At 44.1% G+C, this 20,023-nt stretch overlaps 1 protein-coding gene across 2 annotated transcripts in view; it reads right to left on the minus strand.

Annotated features, from left to right (window-relative positions):
* Positions 1 to 5,709: 5,709 nt before the first annotated feature.
* Iars1 (isoleucyl-tRNA synthetase 1) overlaps positions 5,710 to 20,023 on the minus strand; it is a 46,317-nt gene continuing 32,003 nt past the window's right edge. For both annotated transcript variants that reach the window (XM_034509817.2, XM_034509816.1), the window contains exons 26-34: positions 17,027 to 17,201; positions 16,480 to 16,592; positions 15,618 to 15,713; positions 14,566 to 14,742; positions 13,262 to 13,367; positions 9,883 to 10,008; positions 8,431 to 8,574; positions 7,502 to 7,654; positions 5,710 to 6,253 (exon numbers count right to left, since the gene is read on the minus strand). In XM_034509817.2, coding sequence (XP_034365708.1) covers positions 6,171 to 6,253; positions 7,502 to 7,654; positions 8,431 to 8,574; positions 9,883 to 10,008; positions 13,262 to 13,367; positions 14,566 to 14,742; positions 15,618 to 15,713; positions 16,480 to 16,592; positions 17,027 to 17,201 — 1,173 coding nt within the window. In that variant the 3' untranslated portion in view covers positions 5,710 to 6,170. The remainder of the gene's footprint in view (positions 6,254 to 7,501; positions 7,655 to 8,430; positions 8,575 to 9,882; positions 10,009 to 13,261; positions 13,368 to 14,565; positions 14,743 to 15,617; positions 15,714 to 16,479; positions 16,593 to 17,026; positions 17,202 to 20,023) is intronic.

Genomic DNA, 20,023 nt, shown 5'->3' on the forward strand with positions numbered 1-20,023 from the left:
ACAAACAAACAAAAAACTTCAGCCCCTTTGTCTGGGGTTGCCATGTTATTAAAGTGGTCCACCCCTACATGCAGACTTCTTGCTTTCTCAAATAAAAACACTATTGCCTATTGTATATGTGAGTGGTGGTCTCTGTGCATTGATTTTGGACTCAACCCTTCAACTGCTGACCCAGACTTTGTCTTGCTGTTTCCCAGGTAATTCAAGTCTTGGGTCTTTCTTGATGCCAGAGACACCATTAGTGACCTCACATACTATCTCTACCCATAGCTCCCAGCGATTTCCTTTCAATCCTACTTCTGGAAAAGGTGAACTGAACGTCAAAGTCAGGCTGTGCACCCAATTGGAGTCAGTGTCAATAACAAAGCTAGCACCCTCAGGCTCATGCAGAAGATAATAGCTCAGGCCTAACCCACATGGCTCTGGTACCTGACGTGTTTAATTTCCACTTCATTACAAGGCAAGCCTGGGGACATCCTGATACTCAGCATGGAGAGAGAAGATGCCAAGTGGATTCAATGAGGTTCTGCCTCAGTCTGTGGGGCAGTGAACTGGGACTGGGGGACCACCTGAAAGAAAGAATGGGGGACAAGGGCACGCAAAGAACGACAGCCTATCTGGAAGTCTGATCAAGCTATCAAATTTTAATTTTTCCACAGGGGGGTTATATACACATAGAAGCAGGATGTGGGGAGGGGGATGATGCAGGGTCTTCTTTGTTTCTGAGGAGTGCAGGTGTTCTCAGGAACAGGATACTGGCTGGGTAAAGAGTTCACAGAAGAAGCAGGGCGGAAGTATGTACCTGTCCATAAGATCTATTGGTCATTTATTCTGATATAGGCTAGTACTTTCCCACCAGGGCTACCTGTCTACAGGATCTATAGCTATCTGTTATAGGGTTAGTGCTTTCCCACAGAGACCAAGACTTTGTGTCAGTAGGCATGTGTGGTTGACTTAGGCCTATCGCTGACTTAAGCCATTAATGTATAAGCAAGGTCACTCCTAACAAGGTTCAAGTGCAGGGTGTAGCCGCCTGCGGCCACAAGTCAACTGGGTTCACCTAAAAGGGGGGCTGGGAATTGAAGGGGGAAGGAGGGCGAGAAGAGATGAGGCCAAGACAAAGTTCTCTGATCAAGGCCCCAAGCTTTAATGTTCAGCTCTCAATTTAAAGGGGAAGACCCAACCCACAACCCCTCCTGGTTTCAGATGGGTGGGATAATCCATAGTCCATTCCAGGTCATGGCCGGAGATGTCTCAAGGCAAGCCCAGGGGCAGTTCTGCTTCTGTGTTCTGGGCAGCCAGGTGGGGAACTCCACCTAGATCCTGTCACTTGACCTTGTTGTGGTAAACAAGGTCTCTCAGGCTTGCTCATGGTGGGGGGAAGGGTACAGCAGGGAGACAAAGTTCTAGACAGTAAATGCCTAATCACAACTACTGGTGGGATGAAGGACCAGATGGAGGACCATGGAGCATGCTGTCCTGGGATAGAGGCTGCAGCTGAGATCATTATTGGTGCAGCTGAATCTCCATTTCAAATTTGTACACTGGGTACCAAAGCAGTTCACGCCACACCTAGTCACTGAGGTAAAAGATAAAATGCAGAGTTAGGGCTTGCTATGCAAGTTTGTGGTTGCCAAGTGGGGAGTTATGGGTGATGCTGCTGGGGGATAGCAAAGGGAGGATACATCAAAGGACATACTACTGGAGAGGATTTGAGTTAGGGATCTAGATCAGTAAGTTTCTTCTTTTTCTTCTTTTTTAAAGATTTGTTTTTGAGATGAGTCTCACTATATAACCTTGGTTGGCCTGGAGATGCTATATAGACCAGACTGACATTGAACTCAAGAGATATTGCCTGCTTGTGATTTTTGGATTCTGGGATTAAAGATGTGCATCACATGCCCAGCTTGGAGTGTCTGTTTTGTATGCAGGTGATCCTGGATTTGATCTCGTATGAACACTAGTACACACACACACACACACACACACACACACACACACACACACACACACGTATGTCCAAGGGGTGAAAATGGAAAGTGGTTGTGGTATCTTGATTGGAAGCTATCTCATGTCATTATTCATTGTGTCTGAAGTGTTCCAGAAAGCTGTCTTCTTTGTAACAATCTCTTGAAAGAGTGAGTTTCAGGCACTCCATTGAAGTAGACTGTTTATAGAGTTTAGTTAGTTGAAAGGTCTTTCTTAGTTCAGGGTTGAACGGAGCAAGTGCTTGACAATATTAGTGGTAAGGCCCCTTATAAGGGCCCTTCTAGCAGTGCTCCAATAAGTGTCTGGTTATAAAACTTCCAAGGACCTAAGAGTCTAGGTCGTGGAATTTCTTCATTCATGTGGAAATGTGGTTTTTCTCTGAAAACCAGCTCCAGTCTGTTGATGTTAGTAGGTATGTCTAGTAATTCCCTTATATAGTAATTTCCTTATACAATGTCAGAATGTGTAAATTGCTAGATTACAATCTTCAGATGCCTGGATTAAAAAAAAAATGGCATTTTCTCCCACAAGACAGGTCTCAGTTTGTAGTTCTAGCTGTCTTGGAACTCACTATGAAGGCTGGCCTCAAACTCACAGGAGAATCCACCTGCCTCTGCCTCCCAAGTGCTGGGATTAAAGGTGTGTGCCACTATGAGAGATGTGGAAATTCCACACACAAATTTCACTCTGATTAAAATTTAGCAACAACAGACCAGTGGTCCATTTTCAAAGACAAGCTTAAGGCAAGCAAGTGAACATACATGCGGCAGTAAGAGAATATTTATAACCATGACATTTAGGAATTGAATTTACTGGACAACAAAATGTCGTAAACATGTTTATTAATAAAATTTTATCAAGTGATATGAATTCACACCTGGAAACTGACAGCCTAGACTGTATCAAATTTGACCTAGTTAGCAATCAAAAAAAAGAAAAAAAAAAAAAAAAAAAGAATTGAGGGCTGAAGAGATTGTTGAGTGGTTAAGAACACTTGCTGCTCTTCCAGAGGCACTGTGTGGTTCCCAGCACCCACATGGTGGCTCCTAGCTGTCTGTAACTCCAGTTCTAGAAGATCCAATGCCCTCTTCTGGCATCTGGGGAACCAGGCACACATGTGGTGCCTGGACAGACAAAAACTCATACACATAAAGTATATTAACCTTTTAAAAATTTGAAATTTTGACTGATATTTGTTAGCTAATATCAGGAAAAGCAGTATAAGTAGAGACACCAAACAATTAGAGCACTGAAAAATCTCTACATATACAAAATTTTATATAATTTTTGAACACTTAATAACATACAAACACAATTAGTGCATATAAAATTTTAAATGTTGGCACCCAGAACTGGTAAACTTTCTAAAACTTACATGTATGTTTTTCCAAGTATTCTGTAGTACCCCAGGAAGCCAGTAAGTGTTGAGATCACCTTGGAGTTAACCAATGAGAATGCTCAGAACTGAACTCTGGTTCTCTGCAAGTGTTCTCTATAGGCCAACTTTAGTATTATTATTATTTTTTTAACCACTTCTTTTGAAAAGGTGCAGTTAATCTGGGAAACCATAAAGCTAGTTTTGAGACAATATGGACTAAGTTTGTGCTCCATTCCTTGGGATTCTTTTTTTTTTTTTTTTTTTTTTTTCCAGACAGGGTTTCTCTGTGTAGTCCTGGCTGTCCTGGAACTCACTCTGTAGACCAGGCTGGCCTCGAACTCAGAAATCCGCCTGCCTCTGCCTCCCAAGTGCTGGGATCAAAACGCCCAGCCTTATTCCTTGGGATTCTTGTGTTGAGATCCTGCCTGTGAAGACAGCACCAGGCCTTGGGCTTAGGAGAGGATTGGTCCAGTTGTACCTGTGTTGAGTCCAGGCTTTCTAAGGTACTGTTTCCTCCTCCAATAGCTCTGTCACCATAGAACATGCCTTCTGTGGATCTTCGGGATAGATGGAGGGAACCTGTGCTCTACTTGGTGTAGGGAGGAGCTAAGGCAGAAATCTGTTTCAAGTTGCTTTGGTTTTATGTTCACCGGGGATGGTATAACCTCTAAACAGCCTTGAGTTTAGACTTGCCTGCCTCTGAGGGCAGGGATTGAAGGAATATGCCTCTGCACTCCCATATGCTGTTCTTGTCTGCTTCTCTATACCGGCCCTTTGTGTGTTTGTGTGTAATATACATATGATAGTCACAGGCAGCTTGTAGGGGTTTCTCTCCCACCATATCGGTTCCTGGGATCAACTTAAGTCATATCTTGCTGGCCTAGAGTGAGATACTTTTTTTTGTTTTTGTTTTTCGAGACAGGGTTTCTCTGTATAGCCCTGGCTGTCCTGGAACTCACTCTGTAGACCAGGCTGGCCTCCAACTCAGAAGTCCACCTGCCTCTGCCTTCCAAGCGCTGGGATTAAAGGCGTGTGCCACCACTGCCTGGACCAGAGTGAGATACTTTTAAAGGTCACCTCTGGTGTCAATGTTTTTGTTCTCTGGGGTAGTAGATCGTACAAAGCTACTCTCCTTACAGTTTAAAGGGGAAATGTGTCCTTGCCTTTGATACGTTATACTAGTTAGGAATGTTTGCTCACCCAGCACAAACTCAGCAGTGTCTCTGGAGTTCCAGAGCCATACAAGGAGACTGTGTCTAAAAACGTGAAAGATAAGCCTTCCAGCTTTCTCCACTCACCAGTCTCTCCCAGTCTCTCAGCTAGTGCTGAGGATTCTGAGGTATACATTAATTTAGTTTTTCTTTGTTTTTACAATTGAGCTTTCCTTCAGTCACCCACCCATCTGTTTTCCATTTCTCCCGTATTTTAGCTGTTTCCCATTTTCTCCAACTTGTGGCTTTGTGTTGAGTGTTTTGAGGGCTGTGGGTGTACAACATTCTGATAGCTTTCCCAAAGAATCCATTTTGAAGAATCTGATGAGTTGGCTGTTGGCGTTCAGCTACCACACTGTAAGGTGAACTGAGGCATCTTTGCCAAGGCCATAAACCAGATTCTGACACTAAACCAGATCCTTCAAACTGAGCTCTGCTAAACAAAACAAAATAAAACAAAACACACCCCCAAAACCCAACTCTGACTGATAACTGTGTGCTTGCAATGACTGTTTTAGAGTAGTGAGTCAGGAGAGCGGAATGGAGAGTGAAGGCAAGAAAGTCTCCCACAAATGTTACAAAATGAGAAGAAATCCTATTGCCAAAGGAGATGGCTGGAAACCCCAAGAGGCAAACTAAATCCTTCCGCTGTTCAAGGTAACTCATTATAATACCAAATATACACTCCTGGGCAGAGATTTCAGATGCTCCTTAGACATGCAATGCATACATTTATAAGAACTACATCAACAGAGCATCCTTAAAATAAGATAAAAAAAAAAAAACAAAAAAACCCATGCTATAATGAGCCCTGAGTGAGCTGACATGAAGACCAGCTCTGTACAGTGGAATCTCTGAGCTCTAGCCACCCTGTGTTCCAGCTTCCTGGTCCTTGTTTCTGCTGTGACCCGCACTCCTCTGCACTCCAGGCTTTTCCAGATCACTCTCCTTCCTTCTCTCCTGTCAGACCGTGTGAATGGGAAGTATCTGTAGCATCTGTTCCTGTTGATACCCATGACCCTTCACTTACATCTCCTCCACTAATGATGTGTACGACCATCTCATTGTCTTGGCAGCTGCTTCTTTGGGGGCACTACGGGATAATAATTACTTCCAATACAGTACCTGAGAGAGTGTTAACTGTTTTGATTTAATCAAACGTAAAGTATTTCATCAAATTACCCAGGAAAATCCAGGTAGCAGAAATATATAACATATCCATTTCTTCACAAGGTCTCAAATCAGTTTTACAAGGCCACATATATACATATATATGTATATGCCATTTAAACCACTTCCACTTTCCGTCCTGAAGAACTCCAGTACAGAAAGAAGCTCCGTGGTGCTGAGGTAACATTAGGACCCTCCCAACATGACTGCATAGGTGTTTAAGGTTAAATGTGAGCATCATGTGAGGTCTCCAGTCAGTCAATCCCATCTGAATCATGGGTTCAAAGCAGCATATTAGACATGTGCCCAAGGAGGTACCCTCACTGAGCCTGTGTGTGTGTGTGTGCCTGTGTGTGTGTGTGTGTGTGTCTAAGAAGATGGGCAGATTCAGGACAGACTGACTGAGAGCACACTGATAACTGTTAGCCATCTGCAGTCGTTGGCAAGACAGAAACATACACAGTCTTCATATTCAAAGTCTTCATTGGGATATCTTCTGTAATTTCTAGAAGAGAGAAAATTTTCAAAAAGTCAATATTCTGTATATTATAAGTAAACATAAAAAAATGTTAACTGCCTATCTTGAGCCCCATCTTTAGGCCACTCTGACTTCTGTCCTAGCTTCTAGGGGGGAAATCTTTCAACTTTGGCATGTCCTGATAGGTGTGTCTTTGTTGTTTATAGTAGGGCTTTGATTACATATTAGCTTATGTTAGTGAGGTGACTCAGGGCAGGGAGCTGTGGAGTGTGTGGACTGGACGGTAACTTGTGAGACAAAGACCAACCATGCAGGCACTGAATTAATTCAACAATATTATAATATTAATCCTCAACAAAGCTCTGGGTCCCAAGTCCCACACCAAGCTTCCCTGGGTGGTGACACCATGTGGTCACACTCCCGGGGACGGGAGGAGGTGACACTGACCATTCCTCCATGAGGAAAGAGTGACTTGAGTCCCTAGTGATCTCCCACTCTGCCCTTCATGTCTCTTCCTCTGCTTAACTCTAGTTTTGAGTATGGAACCTGTGAGTGAGTCTGTGAACTTTTCTGGCAAATTACTGAATCTGAGGGTGGTTTGAGGAAATGCCTGAGGTTGTATTGGTATCAGAAGTGATGGTGGCAGCACACAGACACCGTCCCCCACGCCCACATCATACATATAATAAACTTAGGCACATTACTGTCAGATGGCAGAACATCAAAGACAAGGGGAAATCCTGAAAGAAGCTAAATCTGAAAGAACATCTTACACAAAAGTAAGAAGCAGAGATCAGCCTGAAAAATGCAGAATGCAGCAATTAAGGACAGAGGAAAATTCTGACCAGGGCAAGAGAAGAGGGCTATAGAGGCCTAAGTGAGAAACCTTGAGAAACGTGTCAACTCTTGTTCTAGATCTTTGGGTGTTCTGTGGGAGCTGCAAGCAGCTTGTAGACTGAAAAGGGACGGGTCAGCTGGACCATCAGCGAAAAGTTTCCAGCCAGAGTTGATTCTTGAAGAGACCGGTTTTAAGTAAGTACAGAAGTATGAATGTTCAGGTTATTTCTAAAGAAAACTCTTCTTATTATCCCCACTTTAATTTAAATGTTGTGGGACCAGGAGCCCTTCCCGTCTTGCCCACGGTAGGCAGACGCTCCACACTCAAAACTGCAAAACTGAACAAAACAAGACAAATATTCAAAACTTCCTTTTCACAGACAAAACACTGTTACTGGCACCACCAACTCCTTTCAGAGAGGGTCATGGCTGCCTCACCTTGTGTCTGAGTCTCATTCAGGAACAGCTTTAGCCTCCTGCCCCGCAGTCCAAACACCTTGGCTGCTTCACACACAAGCCCTTGGTGGGTGAGTCCATTCTGTCCGAGTGGGTTTTCAAGCAGGAGGGTGCCCACAGTTCCTGTTAAACACTCTGGGGGAGAAAGAAGAAAGTGGGTTATTCCCAAGAACTCATGCACCAATGCCAGCAGCAGACCGCACCAACCGGAGTTGCGGAAGGCTGTGGAGTGGGAGCAGGAGCTTAAGCCGGGGCACAGGATGTGCAGAAGTAATCTTAGAATAGTTCAAGAGGTGAGGAAGAGGGGGAACGAGAGAAACTGGCACATGAAAGCGAGCTGCTGGGGAATTGATCTTCAGTGCACACTCAGTGAAGAGACAAGGATTCCAGCAGAAACGTGTACAGTGAGGATCCTGAAACGTTAGGGAAGGCAGCAATGGTGCCTGTGGGCTAAGCCTGGAGGTGTCCAACTTTTCAAGACAGATTCCAAGAAACAAACGTAAGTTCACACTGCCTAAGTTTGGGCACGTCATTTCACATAGATGTAATCTCCACCTTCAAGGGTATTTTTGTTTTCTGATTGTCAGAATGACGGTGGTCTTTCTACAGAAACATACCAAAAAACCCAAAACAACAAAACCAAAACAACTGAATGCCTTGAAGTAGCATGGGAGTCATTGATTTGTTCATTAATATGGAGAGGTGAGGTCTCACTACACAGCCCAGGCTGGCCTCAAACTCACATCTTTCAGCCTCGGTCTCTGAGTGCTGGGATTGCAGGTGAGTGTGCAATACCTTGCCTGGCTGGTGTCCGTATATTGAAGTTAATTTGAAGGCCAGGTCAGGGAGTTGAGCCTAGGAGGAGCCTGATGTCCCGAGCTCCATGAGCAGAGTGCTGAGGACGTGCATACCTTGTGGCTCTGCGTTCAGGAGCTGCAGGTTGATGTACTGACACAGAAGGGCGCCGGGGCTGCTGACAGGAGACGGGGCTGCTCCTGCAGTCACACACAGTGTCCTCCCACTGAGGCTCAGCAAGTCAGTTTGGTTCTGTATTTCTAAAAGAAGCAATTCCAAAGTCACTTGCTTTTTCCTATTTTCCTGGCATTCACTTCCAACATCACTATTATCTGTCCTCAGTGGTGCTTTCCACTCAATTTACCAAAACACCGCTTCTTCCACCAAGCCAGGCTTTAACAAACCAAAGAGTAAAGAGCAGGAAACTGGCTTTTCTGGTAGATGAGATTGAACCCGGGGCTTTCTGTATGCTAAGCATACCCTCTACCTCCAGCTCTGCAAAGACAGCCCTACAAATAGGTAATCTGGGCCAAGCAGGGGTGGCATATGCCTTTAATCCCAGCAGATTAAATTAATTAACGGCAGAGGCAGGTGACTCTGTGAGTTCCGGGTCATCGTGGTCTAGAGAGAGTGAGCGTTCCAAAACAGCTAAGGCTATAAAGAGAAACCCTATCTTGGAGGGAAAATGTAAACAGGTAATCTGAGTGAAAAACAAACAATAAACTAGTCATCACTTATTTTGTGTGTGTGTGTGTGTGTGTGTGTGTGTGTGTGTGTGTGTGTGTGTGTGTTGGAGGCAGGGGAGTGCTAGGTAATGCTGTACCACTGGGTTAAACCCCAACACTCATAACTTAAAATTCAATGTAATAGTTTTTCTTCTTTCAGTATTTTCCTTGTATACTATGGCTCCTCTTAAAATTGTCATCCTCTCTTATGATAATCTCAACATTTAACTTGAAAGACTATTCGAAAACAATGAAGTTAGCAAACACGTTTTAATTCCTTTTAGTGTCTGTGCTTGTGAGGTGTGGGTTGTGTGTGTACACATGTGTCACTCAGATGCTGACAGTAGGTGCCTCTCTTGATTGCTTTCCACTTATCTTATTTTTAAAAGCTCACACATTGCTACCTGCTGAACCATCTCGCAGACCGATTCATTCTCATTGGTTGGGCCTGTGAGCACCCTGGATCCTACTGCCTCACAGCCTGGGATCTCATGTGTGCCACTAACGCAGCTTCACAGGCGGATGCTGGGGTTCTGAGCCCAGTCCATTCCGTAAGAACGATTCTTTAAAAGTGGATCCCGGGTCTGGATTCAGTAAGGCTCAGAAACTGTCTGACAGACTCACAGCTCAGCAGGGAGGGCTGAGCCCTTCCTGTCCCAGGTTTCAGACATACCAGAGAAAGGCACAGAGGAGACAGGGCAGGCAGACACTGCAGGTTGCCTGAGCAAGAGCAGGTTGCCTCAGAGTCAGAAAAACAGAACGGCTCTGCCGCACAGCGGACACCAGATGAAGACCACCAAGCTACCCGGAGCAATCGACAAGATGTCCTCTTGCCCTCCATACCTGTTTCACCATGGAAGACTGACAGCTTTGTGTTTTTAACACCGAATATACTGGTAATGGCGCTCTTCAGCTTCACGAGGCTCAGCTGGTCATCGCCTTTTGGATTCTCCAGGAGCAACACTCCGCCTGGAAAGCCACAAGAATAAGATCTCATTTAGTGAAGTAGAACTTAGAGAAAACATTAAGTTTGGAAGTTAAGTGATGCAAAGGGGTTTCCAACCCTCATACAAGCAAAGGCTTCCCGCTTAGGCCTTGGCAAGCCTCAGTGGGCAAAGGAATACAATTACCAAGCCAACTGCCCTCATCCTTTGCAAGACTTAAACTTTTATTTTGCACTTTGTAAATTCTACTACTAATCACACAGACACACACAGACACACACAGACACACACAGACACACACACACACACACACACACACAGTGGCCCTTAATGCTAACACCCTAGAATTATATTCAATCACACATAATTTCTATAATGACTCAATACCTAGGTTTTCTGCATCCTTATAAGCACAAATATTACTTTCAAATGTGTGTATTACCTCATTGTAGTTTTTCGTAATTAACTCACAAGTAAAAACATCATGTCACTAGATGCCTTTTTAAATGTTCAATTCCCTAGTAGCTAATGTTATTAAATTGTTTCATGTATATTACTATAATTGGTATAGCCTCCTGAAAAAATTACCCTATTTTCTAACTGGATTGTGTTTACAGTTGAGTTTACTGTATGCGAGTCCCTATCAGATGGTGTCTTTACTGTTTAAATGTCATGCCTCTTCCTGCTTTTGGTGTTAAAGATTTCCCAGTCGGTACCTTGTTCTTCAGTTTCCTTGGAGTAAATTTTAAAAGAGTGTGCAGAACCTTTCATTTCTGGCAAAGTTCAGTGGGTCAATTTTCTCTCTTATACAGTGCTTTTAGTGTTAAGACTTAAAAGGTTTTCACCAAAAACCTTAAAAAGTCTTAAGACTTTGCTATCAACACTGATACAGTAGAAAACTTTGGCCACCTGAGCAGGAGACCTTAATTTGTTCTCTCTGCTGCAAACATGATTTGTGTGCGTATCTGTGTGCTTACATTTATGTGAAGGTCAGAGGTTGTGACAATTCCATGTGTTCCTCTTTAGACAAAATTCACGAAACAAACAAACAAACAAACAAACAAACCAAAACAAACCCACAGGGTCTCTCATTAGCCTGGAACTCACAATGTAGTGAGGCTGGCCCAACAGTAAGCCCCAGGGATCAGCCTTTCCACTAGCCCACTAGCCAAACTGCTTGGAGAGACAGCTTCTGGGATGTAACCTTCCTCACCTATGCTGGGGTGGGCTTTTAGTGATAGCAACTCCTCTGAGTCTTCCATGCTCTTGTAAGTTGAGTAACTCCTGTAAGTAAGGTCACTAAACTCACTGGTTCACTAAGCTAGACTAGATGGAAAAATTTCTTCGGTCTGTCATCAGTTCACTCTATGGGGTGAACAGATATTTCCTCTCGTCTCCCCAGGAGAAAACACATGATTGCCAAAACAGATAAATTTACAGATTCAGGAAACCAAGTGCTATGATCTGAATATTAGTGTTATCACCTCTACCTCTCCACAATTACTTTGTAGAAATTCTAACAGTCAAAAACATTTAATTACTAAGAAGCAGAGTTTCTGAGACATCATTAGGACATGAGGTTGGCACCTTAATGAACAGATGAATGCTGTTATGAAAGATTATAAAAATGGTCAGCCTGTATACCATGTGAAGACACAGCAGTGTGCCTTCTATGTACCAGGAAATAGGCCCTTCCTGGACACTGCATCTGCTGGAGCTTTTATCTCACACTTTCCCTTCCCTAGAAACCTGAGAAATATGTTATTGAATGAAATGGGTTTCGTTGTTTTGTTTTCAAGACACTCCAGTGTTTGTTTGTAGCTATGAATTACCTATTCGTACTCAGCTTTAGATGTTTTTGGTTCTTGGTATCTTCAACAACTTCAAACAAATGTGTATGTGGTCTGTCTATGTTGCATATGTGGTCTGTATTGTGTGTGTGTGTGTATGCACACACGATGCATACATGAGTGGGAGAGCATGCATGCTGGAGCTAAAGAGGATGTGGGGTGTTCTCTCTGCTTTCTGTCCTCGGGATAGGATCTCTCACTGATTTTGAGACGTGGTGTTTTGGCTTGGCTGTCTGGACTGTAAGTTCCTGACATCTCACCTATATCTGCAATCCCAGTGCTGAGGTTACAAGCATGTGCAGCTATGACCCTCTCTAGCTCTCTTTACATGTGTGCTGGGGATTGCAACTCGGATCCTCAGGCTTCCAGAACAAATACTCTTATCAACTTAATTACCTTCTTAGCCTGACACAGACATGTGGTGTCACCATTATCTATTTTAGCTGACTCTGATGTCACACTGATAGGGAAAGGGCGGCACTACGTAGTCACCCCCGGAAGGAAATGGCTAGGGCAGAATTCAGCCTGTATGACATCAAAATCAGGACTTCTGGCCAGGGGTACTAAGGGAAGGAGTTCTTACTCTCTGTTAGGCTTCCACCAACACCTCTCTGATCAGAAACACGGCATTTTATTGCTCAAATGGGTTCCAGGCTGACACTGTGTGGCATCTGACCTCATGGTCATCTGCCATGTAGTCATGAGTGGGTCACCTGCTTTGTTACTTTCTCCTGGACGTTACTGGGCAGAAGGGCTTGAACCGTAAAGTCATGATGGAACATGGGCTGTGCTCCTCTGTGACAACTGTGGGGACTGAACACCTGAGCCTAGCTTCGCTTGTTTGGCCTTGGTGTGGGGACTGGTGGAGTAATAGTTGCTGGGTTTTCTTTCCTGCTGGGTTTGGGTGGAAGAGACCAATTACTGTCTTGTCTACCTTGCTAAGTTGCTCCCGTCCTGATCTGTTCTCCAGAGGAAGCAGGACTTCCTTGAGACATTTCTTGACTGGCTAAGTGAGGTAAGTCCAGATCAGGGGAACCGCCCACTGCTATCACTTAGCTTCACGGTTCCTCACGGACTACTCTTCCCTCTACTGATGTGATGTTTCCTTTTGCACAAACTACTAGGGGTGTTAGGTGGTCTCAGTAGGACAAACGTGGAAAAGTAATATTGACGCCCACACGCAAATGTAGTAAGTCCATTATTCATGACTCGCTTGGGTGACAAGACAAACGTTATCAAATTTTACCAGTTCGCTTATGACTACTTTAAAGATTGTTACAGAATTAACTAAAAAAGGGAGATGATAGTGGAAGACACTTGTAATCCCAACTCTCAGCCAGAGACAAGAGGACGGTGAGCCCAACACTAAGCCGCAGAGCACACGATAACTAAACTAAGCCGAGTTTGGCACGGTTCATCCGTACTCACCTTGCTCGGTGCCGTTAACACAGATGTTAAGGTTCACATAAGCACAGGTAGGGCCAGGCACACACGATCCTCTGGTGAGTGTGACTTCCAGCTCGGACCCCTTTAACTGAGCAGAGAGAATGTGATCAGCAACGGCGTGGTTGTACTGGGCCCCACAGCGAGTCACACACACCCACCACTCAGGCAAGCACTGCAGTTACAAGCTCAACCCCCGCCTGTTCTCTCAAAGATACTGTTTTCTAATTATACGGTAAATGCTTATTTGTAATAAGTCTAGAAAGTAAAGCAATATGTAAGACAGAGAATGAAACAAGAATGTGACTTTGTCACCTGAGAAGACAACTGCCCTTCCTTATCTATCCTGCTATTAGGAATAAGGAGAAAAATGATAGAATAAAGGATGTATTTTTGAATTATGGGCCAGTATCTTTTATATCTTGGTGCTAAATTTTCATAGCAACATCTAAAAGTACTATGTGTAAAGAGGCCATGAATTTGAACGAGAGCAGGGATGGATGGGTATACAGGAGGGTTTGGAAGGAAGAAAAGGAGGGAGAAATGAAGAAGTTACATTAATCTCAAAAGGGTAAAATTTTTTTTTAAAGTACTACCCATAAACAGAAAATTCTACCAAGTATGCAACACACTATCAACAAGCTAAATAATTGTGTCAATTGTCACTTATTTTTAATGAAAATTATCAGATTGCATAGCATCCTCTCTTCCAGTTTAGACAGAATGGGTCAGCACAGCCGTTTCCCCACCCTGGCTGCCTTCCATGAGAGAATTGCCATGAGTGAGCTTCTGCTGCCTTCCTTCCTTCCCTCCTGCTCTCCTTCCTCTCAGAGCGTACTGAGCACCCGCAGAACTGTGTTTCAGTCCATACGCATCTCTGCTGCTGGCTTCATGCTTTCTGTCTGTTGCTGACAGGATCTGGGGTCACCCTCTGTGCACACTGAAAGACTATCTTGAGGGGTTTATTGTGGGAACCTCACCTTAGAGGCAGCAGCACCATCCCTGGTTTCTGTGCTACACAAAGTGGAAAGCTACCTGTGTCCGCTCAGCCAATGCTCTCCTGTCCTGACTGTGGATATAACGCCACCAGCTGCCCACACACTCCTGTCACCTGCCCTTCCCCACCACAACAGACCTCCACTTGAACTGGAAGTTATTTTTGTCAGAATATTATATCACAGCAACAGAGAAAGTAAAACAGTGGCTAGAATTCACCAAGATTTGACTATGTAAATGTAAAGCAAAATCCGATATGGAAAGTCAGTGTTTCCACACAACTCAGAACTCACCTGAGTTTGTTCTTGAATAAGGATATTATCCGATGTAGGAACTGGATATGGCTTCAAGGGAGCTTTAATGGTGGCAAATATGAAGTCGGTGTGGCTTTCAATGACATTATTCAAGTATCTTCCTTCAGATTTTGCATTATAGTAAACTGTTATTTCATCCGTTGGAACCAGATTGCACTAAAATAGCATACAGAAAAACTTAGAAGTCCATTTGTTCACCCAAACTGAAGGTACTGTTGAGTGAGAGCAGTTGTGCTGAGCTGTCACTCTCCTCAGGCCATGGGTGAGGCTGGCACCTGCTGTCCTATGTTCTTTTAACCACTTTTCTCTATGGGGCAGCAGGTAGAGTGCCTTTTCCTAGAGCTTGAGTGCTGAAATAAAAGATTAGCAAAGCTAACCGCATCGCTCTGAACCAAGACAAAAGTGCCTGCCACCTGCTGCAGTGCCCTCCTCAGACAGGAACCATGCGCCCTGAGGCCGGGTTTAGGGAAGAGCACTACAGCTCTCCTAATCGGCACTGTCCCTAGGAGTAAGCTTTCTGACTCAGGCCAAAGAGGCTCAGTGATGCCTTTTCCTGCAGGTCAAGGCTGTAAGCACCTTCTTCACCTCTCTTAACAAGGAAAACCACCTCAGCCTGTACAGACCCGGCAATCCCTCTTCTCAGCTAGGAGCCCTCTAAACTGACTTCTGTCTTACTTGGACACCCTCTGTCATCTCTGGTTACCCTCTGTCGCAGTTAGAGAGTGATCTTTCTGGAAGATAAATTTTGTAGAAGCCTTGTGGAAGCCCAAGGAAATGGAAGTGGATAGATTCCATTTATCTATCCACTTGGTCAGAGAACCTGAGTGAAACCCAGCCAGGAAGTGGGCAGAGGAGGGAGAGGCGACTTCCGTCCCTGCAGAGTATAATCCGAGGGACCTTGGATTAATGAATCATTACCATCAACTGATAACTATGGTTTATTCTGCCTGCCTTGTCTGTCCTCTCCAACATTCTAAATAAAACTAGTACAAGCCCAAAACTACAGTATAGCCCTAAAGAAACAAACTGACCTTCTTGCGAAGCTTCTGGATGCGATTGATGACTTCCCGAGCCATGCCCTCATCTACCATTGACTGGTCAGGTGTGACATCTAAGAGAACTAAAGCCTACAGAAAGAACAGAGCACATGGCAATGGAATAAGATCATGTCCTTTGAACTCGGTGAACTGTGGCTAGGGCTGGCAGGTGGGACAGTGTCAGGCGGTCTCAAGATTGATCCCTGAAACTGACATGGTGGAGGGGAAGACTGATTCCTGCCACTTGTCTTTTGAACTCCACACACACACTGTGGCACCTGCACCCACATACCCATGCATAGAAGACTAAGAAATACATGTTTAAAAAAGACAAAGTCTTTTAAAAGGCTCATTCTGGTTGTGGAGATGGTTCAGCACGTGGTGATTGTGCAGGACTCGGGTTGTGTTTCCAGGACCTGCATGGAGGCTCATAACCTTCCATGTATTTTGTAGGGTTAACTTTTGTGCAACCCAATAACTAGGACAATAATCCACAAGAACAAATCACAAAATGCTCCTTAAGCATCTGATAAACAAAAGCAAAGGGTAAGGACTCATACAGAAGATCAATGGAGCAGCTCAAGGGAACTGACAGATGCAAGGCATGTTAAAATAAAATGCTCACATCTGTTGGTGAAGAACATTCTAGGAGGCTGGAGACAACATCCCAAGCCTGCAATCCCCGTACTCCCCAGAGGTGGAGGGAGGAGTTCCAGGACATTCTCAGCTACACAATGAGTTCAAGGACAGAGAGAGCTACATGACCTTGTCTCAAAAACACCAACCAACCAACCAACCAACCAACCATCCATCCATCCATCAATCCAGAACAATCTTTGAGGGAACACAAAAATACCTGAGCATCAGAGTGTGCTTCATACTGTGCAGTCCCTCCCGTGGCCTGGTCAAAGGTGTACATGAGGCGAATATCTTCTTCGTGCAATTCGTGGCCTTCCACAAGAATGCTTCCTATGGAAAAAGCAGACAGTTAGCATACTGTGCCCTCCCCTGATGACAACAGCATTCTGCTGGCCTGGCAGGGTGGATGCAAGGGAGCCGAGGGCAGTATGTGCTAGGCACTGCATGTCTGTCTGGGGCAAGCAGAAGGAAGCGTGGGGAGCTGCCGATGGGTGACATACCACCTGTAGGAAAGCCCGCTCTAGCCACCGCACTAAGGCTGACTCTAGAAGGTTATATAACTGGAGGGAAAAAAGGCAAAGAATAACAGGATACCTGTACCCAGATGATGCAATAGCAAGTTGGGACAGCAGGCACCTGTCTAGGAACATTACTGGAATTTACAGTTGTGTTCTTATGAACAGGATGAAGGTTTTAAGGAAGAGATGAAAACACCATCTAAGGATGATGGGTCCTCTGGCGAGGACATGAAGGCAGATACCCACCGCTCTTCTGAAACTGCTCCAGCTCCTCATTGTTCAGCTGCTTTATGGCCATCATCACTGCTTTGAAGGCTCCCTTCAGACGCTTCCCAAGGACCATGTGATCTGGTTCCGCCCTTAGTCGAATACCATACTTGTTTTTATCAGTAGACAGTGTAACTTTTCGAACATTTAATTCCTACAGTGAGTGCCAAAGGAAAAGCGAAAGTGTGAGGCACAGAAGTCTGTATCACCGCAGGGCAGTGGTGGTGGCGCACCTTTAATCCCAGCACTTGGGAGGCAGAGGCAGGCTGATTTCTGAGTTCGAGGCCAGCCTGGTCTACAGAGTGAGTTCCAGGATAGCCAGGACTACACAGAGAAACCCTGTCTCGAAAAACAAAAACAACAAAAAAAAAAAAACAAAAAAAAAAAAAGAAATCTGCCTCACGTGAAACATGCAGACGAACGCCCATACCAATACTATTCATAAGAGGCAAAATGGCAGATATAACCCAAACATCAGTCAGCCGCTGAGTGGGTGGGGCTGTGATGCGCACATCTGTGATGTGCAGGCTCAAGGCATGTAATGCTCGCCTGGCACACACAAGGCCCTGTTTTGGATCCCCAGCACCACACAGTGAACAAAGCAGGTGTGACTATCCTTTGCTACAATGTGAGTGAACTATAGGAACATCATGCCAAGCAACACAAGCCAGACACAGGCAGATGACAAACTGTTCTCAGATGAGACTTCTAAAGAAGGCAAAGCCACAGGCAGAAAATGTATTTGTGATTACCACTAAAGGATCAGATTGTACGGGGAACAGACGTGAATGAGGAGGGAGATTAGCTTTCCTTTTAGAAACAGGGAACTGTTCTATGATTCTGACACTAGGTGCAACCCTACAAATACATTTAGGATACCATCTGGATGGCACATAAATACAGTGCTCTTATCAAGACCAATCAAGGGAGTTGAGCATCTCTAAAAGAGGCCAAGGTTGGTACTGGTGCATGTCTTTAATCTCGGCACCAGAGGCAGGTGTATCTCTGTGAGTTCAAAGACAACCTGATCTACACGGAGACCAAAACAAAACCAAATATAAAGGAAGTGGGGAGGGGCTGAAATATAAGCCATCAGGGGTAAACTTGCACAAGCAATCCCGAGCGCCATCATCATCATTTAACCAGGTGTGAGATCACAGCACTTCATGCCACCGTGCTAGTGACATATTCCCACTAAACGGGGAGCAGTGATGGCACGGTATGAGACACGGAAACACAGAGGACAAAGTAAGGCAAACAGCAAGCCACACAGAGATTTGCTATTATATCTACGTGGATAGGAGGGTGATAAAGGCCAGATGTGATAATGTACACAATGTCAGCATGTGGGAGGCTGAGACAGGAGGACCACTCTGGCCTGGGCTACAGGCAACAAAGCAAGCCTGTGGTATACAGGAAGACAGTGTCTCAAAAATCACACCCATATACAAGGAAGGAGATATGAATAGATAATAAATGTGTGTGTTTACAAGGTACTAAATTAGGAAATATAATCTCAGTTTTTGGCTTCTAATGTTTGTCTAAAATTCTCAGGTAGTTAAAAATCAAATACAGGCCAGGAGGTGGTGGCTCTCACCTTTAATCCCAGCACTCCGGGTTAGGGTTAGGGAGGCAGAGACTGGTGGATCTCTGTGAGTTCAAGGCTAGCCTGGTCTACAGAATAAGTTCCAGGACAGTCAGGGCTACACAAACAAAAAACCTATTTCAAAAACAAGCAAACAAAAATACAGAAATTAAAATTTTCTAAAATTTTAAATATTTAAAATATTACCTATGGATAACTAAAAACTGTTTTTGAAACAGTAATAAATTTTAAAATTTAAAACATGCTTGTTTTAAAGATATTATAAAATACAGAGAATCAGTGACGCTATAAGGGGTCATTAGAGACACCTGCCTTCACTCCTGCCCTGACTCTTGCCCCTGCCAGACTACTGAGACAATGGACTGTAAAGAGTGCTTTCCCCTGAACTTGACAGATGGGAGATGCTCAGAGTTCTGACAACTTAAACGGCTCTGTGTTACTCTTATTCTAAAACTATAGCTTAGCTACAGAAAAGAGAAGAAACCAGAAGTCTTTCTCTTCCTGGTTTGGACAAATTGTAAGTGAGGCCAACTCCTTTAGTTTCAGGCTTCTAATCTTTTAAAATACAGGAGAATAAGCATCCTGTGAATTTAATGCATTGCCCAGCTACCAACACTGTGCACTATCCTTCTGAAACCAAATCCTACTCTTGAAATACATCCAATGCACACACGCACATAGACATAGACACAGACACACAGACACACACAGAAGCACACGCACGCGCATGCACACAAATAGACACACACAGAAGCACACGCACGCGCATGCACACAAATACTCAGGCACACAACATCCACACACTGATGTGTAGATACACTCATCTTTGTGATAAGAATCCAAAATTTCTCAAATAAAATATTTAAACAAATTATGAAACACAGAAAATAAATACTATGCACACACAATAAAGATTTTTATAGGACTGGGGGTAGTGATATTTGCTTTGATCCCAGTACACAGAAGGCCGAGAGGAAAACTTAGTCCAAGACTAGCCTAAGTTACAAAGTAAAGCCCTGCCCCCGACACCCCTCAAAGGTTACATATGTAATTATATATATGCATAAATGTGTGAAATCCCGGAAACCTTCCTCAGAGAACAAATAAAACCCTGGACAAGAGACAGGAAGGGTGTGCACTGGCCCACTTTTTTATCAGACAATACTACACCTAGTGCATTCACAAACAGCAAATGGCTATCGTTCATCATTTGAAGAAGCAAAGCTTTCTTGTTAATTACAAAAATGTACTCTGAGGAAGAGAAGTAGATGATCACATACAATTTCACGGATGGTTATGCATGTAGCAATTTACAAAAGAGTAATATTCTAGAAAAAAAACCCTTCTGACTAGGCTGGGCATTGACCTTA

This window comes from Arvicanthis niloticus, chromosome 8 (assembly GCF_011762505.2).
Source record: "Arvicanthis niloticus isolate mArvNil1 chromosome 8, mArvNil1.pat.X, whole genome shotgun sequence".
NCBI classification, from domain to species: domain Eukaryota; kingdom Metazoa; phylum Chordata; class Mammalia; order Rodentia; family Muridae; genus Arvicanthis; species Arvicanthis niloticus.